At 34.0% G+C, this 12062-nt stretch overlaps 1 protein-coding gene across 15 annotated transcripts in view; it reads left to right on the top strand.

Annotated features, from left to right (window-relative positions):
* Positions 1 to 12062, top strand: part of Mef2a (myocyte enhancer factor 2A) — a 151169-nt gene that overhangs the window by 111226 nt on the left and 27881 nt on the right. For 7 of the 15 annotated variants that reach the window (XM_004852691.4, XM_004852685.4, XM_021264756.2 and 4 more), the window contains 3 exons: positions 5257 to 5394; positions 7797 to 8016; positions 8663 to 8722. In XM_004852691.4, coding sequence (XP_004852748.1) covers positions 5257 to 5394; positions 7797 to 8016; positions 8663 to 8722 — 418 coding nt within the window. Of the gene's footprint in view, positions 1 to 5059; positions 5395 to 7796; positions 8017 to 8662; positions 8723 to 12062 lie in introns of all 15 variants that reach the window. The other 8 variants (XM_004852690.4, XM_004852692.4, XM_087188292.1 and 5 more) reach the window with 3 other exon arrangements.

The following is a 12062-nucleotide window of genomic DNA, read 5'->3' as shown; positions in this document are numbered from 1 at the left end:
GAAATGTCACTCTAACTTGTAGATATGTACAGTTTTTGTCAGTTAAGGTTTTAAAAAAATATATTTCATAATTTTGTTTAAAAATGAGCTTCCCCGGCCAGGGATTTAGCTCAGTGGTTCTGGTGCCTGCCTTGCATGCACAAAGTCCTGAATTTGATCCCAGGTACCAAATAAATAAATTTTAAAAAATGAGCTTCCCTACTATTGAGTTCTTTGGTCAACAAATAAAAGGCTTCCGATTCTCCTTCATTTAGGTAAAATTGGCCAAAGAACAAACACCAGGCTTTTTACCTTTTAAGTTTTATTTGGACATTTGCAGTACAGAAAGAGTGTAGACATGACATGTAGGAAATGCTCATAGACAGAACACTACTCACTCTTGCTCCATCAGGTTCAGTTTTGCTTGAGATCACAGTCAGTTCAGGTGAAAAGGAACCCTGAGCTTGCGGGCTTGCTGTTTTAGACAGTCCTCCCTTAACATTGTGATTATAATTAACAATTTATGAATTAGCACAAGAATTAAAGACTACTTTTTAACTTCTTGATGACAGTTACTGAAAGATCACAAGTCTTACCTGATCGTAATTCCTTAATATTTGATACAAGGATGAATTAATATAGCTCATATATACATAATAAACATTCTTTGTGTAACGACCAATTCCTGTTCCTGCAGCTAGGTTGTTAATTGAAGTGGTCACTAAATGAGGAATTGTATGTAGTATGTACCTTGCAATATTTTCGCTTTTATTTGCAGTACTGTAATGTATAACAACACAAAACTACTGTACTGTACAGTACATTCAAAAATTATATTGTATAAATAAGATGCACTGTACAAAGAAAGACATTGAGCCTGTATAAACAATATGTACAGAACTGTACTTAAACCCAAGTCATAAGTCTGAACAGCAGGTCAAATCCAGTTTACCTTGGTCGTAAGTCCAAAGAGTTGTTAAACGAGGAATACCTGTAACTAAGTAATCAAGTATTTTTTAAAATTGTACTAAACAACATAATTACTTTTTCTTTTAAAAACCAGTGCTCAGTCTAATCCTAAATCCTATCAAGGGTTATTGGGCATCTCTCTCTTCCCTGAATTTAGGTCTGTTGCCAGTGAATCAAGGATAGTTCACATTCATAAATAGTAACAGATAATTTTCCAAAAAGGTAAAATCATGACTCTGAGACAGATACAAGATGAAAATGAAGCAAATATGTCAATCATTAAGTAGTACTGTGGGAAACTGAAAAACGTTACAAGTAGTTAACAGATGAATCCAAAATCAAATATATATGCCTATCAAGAAGGCCAAATGAATTTGCTTCATAGATGTAAACCTCGTAGGGGAAAGAAATCTATTGAATCTTCATGTGACAAATTAATTTGTATATCTGTATGTGTAAATTATTTGCAATACTCTCAGTTGCCTACAAATTAATTTCTAGAAGTTGTAAAACAGCTCAAAAACAAAGGCCCAAACCCCTAGAGTCAGATGACTTGAAAGGATGTGTCCTGCAGTTTTCCATTGAAGATACTTCAGGTTTTTTTATCTGTTTAAAGGTATCTTGCAGTTTATCCTATATAACTAATGTTAAAAGGTAAATATTAGCTAGAATGTTTATTTAAATCCCACATTTTTGTACCATAAATGATAGTATGCACACTATATCTAGTTTGGTCCAAATCACGATAAGGAAAATTAAAATCATAATCAAATTTAACTTCACTGATGACACGTGAAAAATGTTTGTTTTTAAAAATTGCTTAACTGACCCTTCAAAAATAAAATTGATCTTTTATAGAAATGGATTGATGAAAAATGTAGGCACATTAATTTTAGGGTTTCATTTAAGAAATCTCATCAAGTGGTACCTTTAAAAATGTTTGGAATACTGATATAAAATGCATAAAATGGACTGTATCACTTCAGCTTGAATTAATAATTTAATTGCTCATCAAATAATCTCTAATGGTTTGCATTGTAAGTTTCAGGATACAGTTACTTAGGAAAAGCAACTAGTTCCCCAAATTATACATTTTATTGATTTAAAAATATTTCAATATATAGTATATGCTAATTTGTTTCATTTATACTAGTAGGTTATCTTAATTCATTGAAAAAGTTTTGTGTTTCTTTTTTGTAAAAATCTTTTTGGTTTATGTCTTATATTCTATTTGATGATGATATACAGTGTAATGACTTGTTATTCTCTTGGTTATTAAATTTTGTTTTATTTTTTCATAAAAAATAAAGCAATTGGGATGAGTGAATTTAAATGGTACATACCACTGAACTTTGGAATTGTTTTGGCACAATCGAGTTCTCCCATTCAGTTTGCCAGAATTGCACTGAAAAACTTTGAATCACATTTATGAGAAATAAAAGTTCTTGAAGTTCTGTTTACTTTAGGATGGAATATCAGCAGTAGCCTAAATGCAGTCATAATATTCTTAATGCATTCTTTCCACTTAGAAGCAGATTTCCTCATAGCGATCACCTTTCAAACTGTTGTCTTCATTGAATGAGTGTTTTTATTGTAGCTAATTTGAAGCGTTTGAGAAAAGTGACGCTGGCTGTTTTGTGTGTGCCTCGCCTGCCCTTGTTAATAGATTACAGCATTCCACTTGTTAGTACCGGTGACACAAGAGAAACTTACTATTACGCTATTTGGTAATGATAAAGAAGACAGAAAAGATCTTTTTATGGTAGTTGAGTCCTCAAAACAACTCTTCATATTTGATGATAAGGAGATTCGAGTTGGCTGTCAAACAGACTACATTTTAGCTTGTTATCTACAGAGCAGATACTGCCTTTTAAATTCCCCTGGTGTGCTGTGACAGGAACCCTTAGGAACTGAAGGCTTGCAGAGCTGGAGAGACCAGAGCACTTTACTTCCTCATAAGTACAAGTAGGATTAACCTTCTTTTATAGAATAAAATAATTTCACATCTATTTTTTTTTTGTACGAGGGATCGAACTCAGGACCTTGTGCTTGCAAGGCAGGTGGTGGCACCGCTGAGCTAAGTCCCTGGCCCAATTTCATATAATTTTTTAACAAAGGCCATGTTGTTCTTTCCTCTGTAGATTAAAAAATGTTGAAAAATACTATTGGGTGATTGCTATTTGTGGAAAGTTCAGTGTATGAAGAAGTACAAGATGAAATTAACTGCTCTTAAGATATGTGAAAATTAGAAGTATCCAGAGATTTAGGGTTAGAATAAATCAGTTCCACTGTAAGATTTCTGTATAGGCATCTACTGTCTTTGTTTTGTTTCTAGAGCTGTGTAGGTTATGAGAGTACATTGTGTTTCATTATACTGAGTGTTAGTCTTTTCACCACTGATAACAATTTCCAGAGATTTTTCAGGTAGAACTTTCTTGCATGGATAGGGAGAATAAGTGCCTCCATCCCTTAGAGTTAACAACAGGACTTTTTTTTTCTGATACCAGGGATGGAACCCAGGACCATGCACTTGCAAGGCAGGTGTGGCCCCACTGAGCTAAATCTCCGGGCCAACAACAGGACTTTTTATGACTAAGTACACATACATGACCATGTTATTAGTTAAATTAACTGAGGTTAGTGCCATGGTGTAGGGGAGGGGAAGTAGATACAGTGTTTGCTACATGCTCACGTTCAGTGATTGCATCTTAATGAAAGTATTAGGTACTGTGTATGGGATTCCTAGCACACTCCTGATAATTTGGGAAGCATAGTGATTGCTTATGACTTTCTATAAGCATGCAAAATAATTATATTGAGTAAAATGAAATTTTAAAGTAATTTGGCTTTGGAAAAACTAAGAAAAAAATTCTCTAATCTTAGTGTACTATGTTTACATTCTCAGGAAAAAAGGAACAAAATAAACACCCATAATTATTGCAAATCAGGTTTTAAAAGATACTGTACTTACGTTATAAATTAAAATATACCTTAAATCTAAACAATCGTTTATTGATGAACTTATCTAGGACTACTTTATTGATCAAACTTTATTTCCTAATTAAGCTCTGTTAAGCCCATTTGGAAATTGTTAACTTTCTAATACTTCTTTGGGTTTGGCTGGAAATTTACCAAGTCTCAAAGCTATTTAAATTGTTGAACCCAGGGCCGGGGATTTAGCTCGGTGGTTTTGTTGCCTGCTGCGCAAGCACAAGGACCCGAGTTCGATCCTTGGTACCAAAAAAAAAAAAAAAATTGTTGAACCCAGTAACTACCTTAAAATAAGATTTATCAGGATTTTTAAAAATTAGACATTCTGAAGGCAAATATTCTTCAAGCCCTTGGTTTTCATTCTGTTAAACAGTAGATAAGTTACTTTATAATGTCTTTTAAAAACAAGAAATCAGGAAACTCTCCACCATATTTTTACCCCAAAGTAAGAAAACAGTCATTATAGTCCTGGACATTCTTTAGTGACACTCAGGAAAATTCATCAGAAAGCTAATTCTGTGGATTAAACCATGAAGGAGCTCCTATAGAGGGTGAGCAGAGGGGAAAAGGGATACATTCTGAATACCTCTTTGAATATAAATTTTTTTAAATATGTAAGTTATTAATATATGTACTTCATAGGAGCGAGTCATTACTGACATAAATAAATGTTTGTATATTTGTATCTCAAAATTATATGGAAATGGTAATAAAGTTGGTAAAATGCTCAATGTATATAAGTACTATAACTTTTTTAAGCACTTTGATAGAATTCTAAGTTGGTTTTTACACTCATTGGCCCTACCCCATACTGTAATCATATTCTAGTGGTGACTGGCAGAACACCAAGTGATTTAATATTCTCTAAGAAGCTTTGAAGTGAAGAATCCAAACAAATAAATATTCCTTTTCTCTTAACATACAATGGGAAAATTAATTTGTCTTCTATCTCAGGTTTACCTTACTTGAAGAATTGGAGTGCATTTTGTGATAATTTACAAAACATTTCAGTGGCTCTTTATATAATTCAGTTCGATCTGTGCTCTCTTAATAACTTTTACAAAAAAAACTCATGGAAAGTTAGTATTATTTGTGTGTGAATTTTCCAATTGTATTTCAGACCCTAAGAAAGAAAGGCCTTAATGGTTGTGAGAGCCCTGATGCTGACGATTACTTTGAGCACAGCCCACTCTCGGAGGACAGATTCAGCAAACTAAATGAAGATAGTGATTTTATTTTCAAACGAGGCCCTGTAAGTACTTTCACTTTACCTCTACTTTTTATTTGTTGATCCTCTTTGTTAACTTCATTATTTAGGCTCTGAACAAGAAGGAACACAGAGGGTGCGACAGCCCAGACCCTGATACTTCCTATGTGCTAACTCCACATACAGAAGAAAAGTATAAAAAAATTAATGAAGAATTTGATAATATGATGCGGAATCATAAAATCGCAGTGAGTACTATAGTATGGTTTGTGCTTTTATCTTGTGCATGAAGAGATTGACGACACATCTTATTTATTTTTATAGTGGGTAATAATAAGTAGGAGGGAAAATAAGTAGTTTTATTAACATTTTTTATTTTATAGGACTTTAAAATTGCTGAAATCTTATTATATATGTTAAATATCTTAAATGTTAGATATAAAAATATCCTAAGCCAGGCCCTGCTATTACTACCCTTTATATCTTTAGATAGGGCACCTAAACATCCTGAATTGTTTTCTTCATCTGTAAATTGAGTTGGTTCACATAACTTTAAGATCTCTTCCAGTTCTAAAATTCCATGATTTTTAATGTTTTATGTGTGCATGTATATATATATACACATATGAGACTCTCTACTCTCTCCCATGACTTGAAATATGTATCTTATAATACATACTTAAGTAGATCATAAGAATGCCAATGTAAAGTAGTTGGGTTCATTTCAAACTTTGGTATTTCTAAATTACTTATTTTATATAGTTGCTTTACTATTAGTAGAGTTAAGCTTACTGTATGGCCCTTTGGAAATGTCCCAAAAGCATTGGCAGGGATTCCACCAAATTTTTATTCTTTTCTTATGCTTTAAGTCCAGAGGAAGAGAGGCCTGGAATGATTTTAATTTAAAGGAGCAATGTTCTTAAACTGATTGCAAAATAGAAACTAAAATTTTTCAATGCTCCTATATCCAGTGACAGTGAAACAATACTTTATTGAGCTCATGCTCCTGGACTTAATAGTTCTCCATAGAGTTTTCACTGGAAGCTCACTGGCAAGGGCCACTTATAACTGTTATTCTGGATCTAATTTTCTTTTTTTTTTTTTTTTTTTTGGTACCGGGGATCGAACTCAGGTCCTTGCGCTTGCACAGCAGGCGGCGAAACTACTGAGTTAAATCCCCAGCCCTGGATCTAATTTTTAAATTCTGTATATGTAAGCTTTCATGGAACAAAGTATTTTCAGTACTAGTATTTACATCATTGTTGGTGTAAATTCTCTTAAAACTATCTCTAAAGTATTCATCATACGTCATTTCCTCAAAGTAATCCTCTTAAGAAGCAGCTCATGAAAAATAGCTTTTAAGGAGGTGTTTTTTGGCTAATAGCATTCATTGTCAAAACAACAGCAAACAAAGTAAAATCTCTCTGACTTCACAGGGATGTTCTTGCTGTTGTGATTAAACTGTAAAATACTGCACAAATAAAATTGTTTTATTATTGAAAAAATGTTCTGATGTATCTGTTTTTATATTTGTTGGTGAATTATTATAATTTTTCTACCTGAAGTTGTGTTGAGTAGAGTACATAAACTATATTCTTCCAACTTTGAACTAGCTGTGGTACTTACTTATGCAAATTACTGTTTTAAAATGAGGGCAAAGGATTTTTTTGTTTTTGTTTTATTGTTTGTTTGTTTTTCCCCCTTTAACACTTTTAACACGTTCCTGCTGGCTTGAACCACCCATGGTATATGCATGAGTGTCCCATTGGGTAGCTTGTACCACCTAATAGGACTGTTGTGTGCTGCCTGATGGGACAGTCATGCCTATATGAATGTTCTACCAGTAGTTCAAGAGCTGCCTGGCAGCAAGACATATGAATTATGGCCCAATTGGGAATGTGTTAGATTATAAAGAGGACTGTTATTTATCATGATGAACAAATACATTGTAAATGATCTATGTAGGAAATATAGGAGGAAAATAGAATGGCAGTATTTGATAGGAGGGAACATCTATTATAAATCTTTGTAGTTTAATCTTCATACAATTTAAAGAACATACCAAAAATTTCATTGTTTGTCAGTAATTTTAAGTTTCTTTGTATTTTTTCATTACACTCAGATTACCTTGTGCTATGTTATGTAATTATTTCCTTTTCTTTATTTTTGCCCATTTAAGAATGTTGGTCAATCAAGTCAGAAAATTGACATATCAAGTTAATAATATGTGTATACACTTTTCCCTTTTTGTAATATTTTTGGATCTTCCAATAGAAATGTAATGTTACTAAACTGGTTTGTATTGAAGTGCTAATTAATGCTTACTTGGTGACAATGGTATATTTTGTAATGTCTAAATTCAGTAAACTTACTCTCTGATTTTCATTTCTATGAAGATTTGAAATATAGAATATATTTTATTAGTGTATATATATTAATATGTAAAATACTGAAATGAAAAGGTTTGTGTCATATATATCCATGTTCAAATGTAATTCTCAAGAAAATAGTTTAATTCTGCAAATTGATTAAAAACTTATCCCTATCCTGTACTTTTAACAGTGCAAGTTACCTTATCAAACTTCATAAGTTACTTAATGTAGATATAAATGAAACTAACAGTTTTCTCCTCCTTGTTCTTTATTTACAGCCTGGCTTACCACCTCAGAACTTTTCAATGTCTGTCACAGTCCCTGTGAGCAGCCCTAATGCTTTGTCCTACACTAACCCAGGGAGTTCACTTGTGTCACCTTCTTTGGCAGCCAGCTCCACTTTAGCAGATTCCAGCATGCTCTCTCCTCCTCCAGCCACATTACATAGAAATGTATCCCCAGGAGCTCCTCAGAGACCACCAAGTACCGGCAATGCAAGTATGCACCTGTTCTGTTGGTTTTTAAACAAAGAGAATGAAAAGTTAATTGCAAACCTAGGAAATTTCTTTTTCTGCCAGTCTTAATTTTATTTACTTGGCTAAGCAAGAGTCACTGTTACAGAGTTGGATCCATTTAAAAATTGTATCCTTTTTTAAAGTTGAATGTGAGCCATTATATTAGAAATACAGGAATAAACTTGCTGATGAGAGAGAGCATCTTTTGCATTTTCTCCTGTCTGAATTAGTTCAGTAATTCAGCAGAAAATTGCAGTGTCTGTGATACAGTGTGTCCCCTAAGTCTTAGATTTAATGGTACTCCGTATGCACTGTCTTCATTCTTACTTACTTGTGCTGTTTGGTATTGATGCACACAAAGGCAGACAAACCCAGAGCTTAGTAGTCGAGTGTGCGTGTGTACACACACGGTGTATAATTATATATGTTACATGTAGTTACACATTTATATACACACATGCATATGTATAACACTGTCAAGTTTCACATTAATGCCCACATCAGACTGAGCTAGTTGTATGTTTTTTAGGAATGGAGGGAGGGTTAACTTTTGTTCAGTTTGCATTCAGATATTGGAGAGTGAATTCATACTCATTCTCTGCCTTCTCTCCCCTCTGTAATGTTGTTAGGTGGCATGTTGAGCACTACAGATCTCACAGTGCCAAATGGAGCTGGAAGCAGCCCAGTGGGTGAGTGAATTCTATTGTGTAACTTTGTAGATATCTATCTTAACTAAGACAGAAAGAATATTATTGCTGAAACAAAGTCTTCTACCTTCTGAGGAAATTTTTTTCTTTTTTTTTTTGAGACAGGGTCTCACTAGGCAGTTCAGGCTGTTCTTAACTTGCTGTGTAGCCCAGGCTGGCCTCAAACTCATAGTGATCTTCCTGCATCAGCCTCCGAGTACTGAGATTACAGGCGTGTGCCATCATGCCTGGCTGCTCAGGGATACTTTAATACATAACATTTTCCCATAATACCCTATTTATTCCTTACACCTGGACCTTAAGTTCAGTTACTCATTTACTCAGTGCCTCCTTCATACCAGACATCATTGTTTTCTAAAGCCTAAGTTGCCTTCCTGTAGCATATACATCAAGATAGTTTCTTGGGTTTTCTAATCTTTCCTTTTCAAGACTGTTAGCAAACTGCTATACTGTGTCCTAGAGCAGCTTGAAATGTTATGAGAGAGATTGGAATGCAGAGAAATGATGGGCCTTCTTCTAGAGGTGCAGAGAGAACTGAAAAGTTCATCTCAAAGCTCTGCTTTGTTAGTCACCTAACATTTACACTGTTCTGTTTGCAGCCCGTTCATTCACTTTGAGGCTCCTCCCAAGATGACTAGCAGTTTAAATACACATCATAACTGTCTGACGTGCTGGAAGGATGGATTGTGATCATAACATCACAAAAACATAGTTATGTATGGCAAAAAAGTTACAAGATTAAGTGTAACCCTTTGGGTTTTCAGCACATTAAGTCATCCTGTTAATTTGTGATAATCACAGTTACCGTTATCATGATCTAAAAGCAAGAGCAGGGGGCCGGGGGTTTAGCTCAGTGGTTCCACCACCTGCCTCGAAAACGCAAGGTCCTGAGTTTGATCCCCAGTACCAAAAATAAAATAAGATAAAAGCAAGAGCAGGAATTCATTCCCTACTTAGATATAGTGTACGTCCTGGAGACATCTGAAAACAGATCACTTCCAGGAAATACTTCTAAATACTCATTCCACAAAATGTCAGGAGCTTCTGCCTTAAGGATATTGTGGAGATGATTCAGTGTCTTAAGAAAGTGATGAGAGACATTATTGAGTGAAGTGTTACAAAATGTATAGTGATTTCAAAGTAGGAATTAATGCCTAATTATGTCTGTACTGTGTAAAATGCTCTTTTAATGGAATTAAACAAATAAAACTTATTGTAGGGTCTTATTTAGCAGAAAACAATTAAATGTGAGAAAATATATGAAAGTGTTACCAATTAAGCCTGCTCATCTTATATGTATCTTTCCAAATATTTATAGCTTAGCTTTTAAACTTAATTTTGTTTGTATCCCACATACCTTTTTTGTATACATTTTCCCTTATGCTTCCTGCCCCACTGAAAGTTCAGAGCCCCCCTCCCCACCAGGGTTTGAAAAGCTTAGTATACTCCTCTCATGTTGGGGTGAGACTCCAAAAGGCTAGACTCTAGAAATAAAGTGAACCACATGTAAACAGTTCCTCTTTGTAGCTATATCTGATATTCGTATAATCCTACTTCTTGGAATTCTTTTTGACCTGAGCACCACTTAACATGGATCTTCATTTTATAATAAAAACTTGATCCACAATTTTTTTTGTAAATTTTCTGTTGGCAATAAAAAAGTTTTTAAAATAAAAGTAATATACTAGCTAGAAAAAGGGAATGATAGCCATAAATATAAAGGCATTTTTAAAGTTATAAGAGACCCTAAGGTACCTTGAATGCTATTTGTGCTATTCCAAAATCTAAAGAGGAAATATTTCATAGACACACACAGAGAAAGATTTTGTGCAGCCTTCTGGGTCTTTGCATGTTCGCTTCTACATGTGGCAACTAGAGCTGCAGCATTTCTGTAGAGATGAGGGGGTGAGTTGAGAAAGCAGCCAGTGTGCTGCAGATGGCAAAGTGGGAAGCTGAACAGGTCCTTGCTCTTCAGCACTGAAAGCACACGGGCCTAGAGTCACTCTTATTCAGTCTTACATAATAATAGTTCCTCATTCTTAGGAATAAAAGTAAATAAAATACAAGCCACAGTTAGGGGAATATTTATAAGGGGATAGGCTTTGTGCCTAAATACATAATCCAAAAAAGAAACCCAACTAATATTTTTAAAATTCAAAAGATACTCAATTATTGGTAGTTATCATGAAATTCAAATACAAATGGCAAAAACAAAAAATGACTTAGAATGCCCAGCTAGTATCTCTTTTTATTGTAATGTGCAGAACTGAAGGAGCCTTGGTGAAACTGGTAATCTCATATGTGTTTTTGTGGCCTTGTAAATTACTGGCAATCTTTCTGGAAATATTTTGGCAAAATATTTCAGTAGTTACAAAAATGTTTATACCTCTAAAGCCATTAATCACATTTCTGGGAATCTCTCCTAAGGAAGATAATTAGAATCTGCAAAGGTTCATTGCAACATTATTTGTAATGAATAATAGGATAATGATTAATAGGAAAAATCAACATATTCAACAATAAACATTAAGTAAATTTCAACTGCCTTCCTTTTTACTTGTAATTTAATCTATGCAAAAATCAGCATAGATTATTTTCTGTGGAAAAATATTCACATAGAAAATTTAAAGGAAGGAAAAATTCAAACTGAATATTAAAGTTAGGATGGTGGAAATGTAAGCATTTTCCCTCTTTTTCTATTTTTGAACTTTCTTTAATAGTAGAATATAGAATAGAAAGAACTACTATAGAATAGTAGTTATAGTCCTAACATTTTTATCATAATTTAGGATGTTGTTTTCCCGCATATAGTGGTAATTTTTTATTTTTCATCTATGTCATTGTATATGCAAATTAAACCTGACAGCATTATACATATTGCAAGGACCTGTGTTTAAATATTGAGCATAAAGTGAAATCATAGATATCTGGCAACTTGGCTTTTAAAAAAACATGTTGAGAAAGAGAATATATTGGATTAGAACTAGAAAAGCTCAAGAATTGGAATTGTTTAGGGTTGAATGAAGGTAATTATGGGTTTTCATGGTAGCAGGGCAGTGGCAGTTAAAAAGAAGAGCTGAGTGGGGGAAACATTTTAAAGAAGGATTAACAAATCTTGGTACCACCATGAAGGTAGGATGGGGTGGTAAAGGATGACAGTGGCACAGATGTTTAAAACTGCCTAAGCTGAGATGACAGCAGCGTATCTTGAGGGGGAAATGGCCACCTGGTGGTTAGTTATTAACCAGAACTTAAGAGAGATAAAGCAGAAACCCAGATTTAAGAGGCATTCACATTGAAGGCCTACATGCTTCAGCCATCC

The sequence above is a fragment of the Heterocephalus glaber genome, unplaced genomic scaffold, assembly GCF_053883595.1.
Source record: "Heterocephalus glaber isolate CG9 unplaced genomic scaffold, H.glaber_assembly_v1.0 deba00001531, whole genome shotgun sequence".
In the NCBI taxonomy this organism is placed as follows: domain Eukaryota; kingdom Metazoa; phylum Chordata; class Mammalia; order Rodentia; family Bathyergidae; genus Heterocephalus; species Heterocephalus glaber.
Note: the sequence above shows the minus strand (reverse complement) of the source record. Positions and strands in the feature narration are given on the sequence as shown.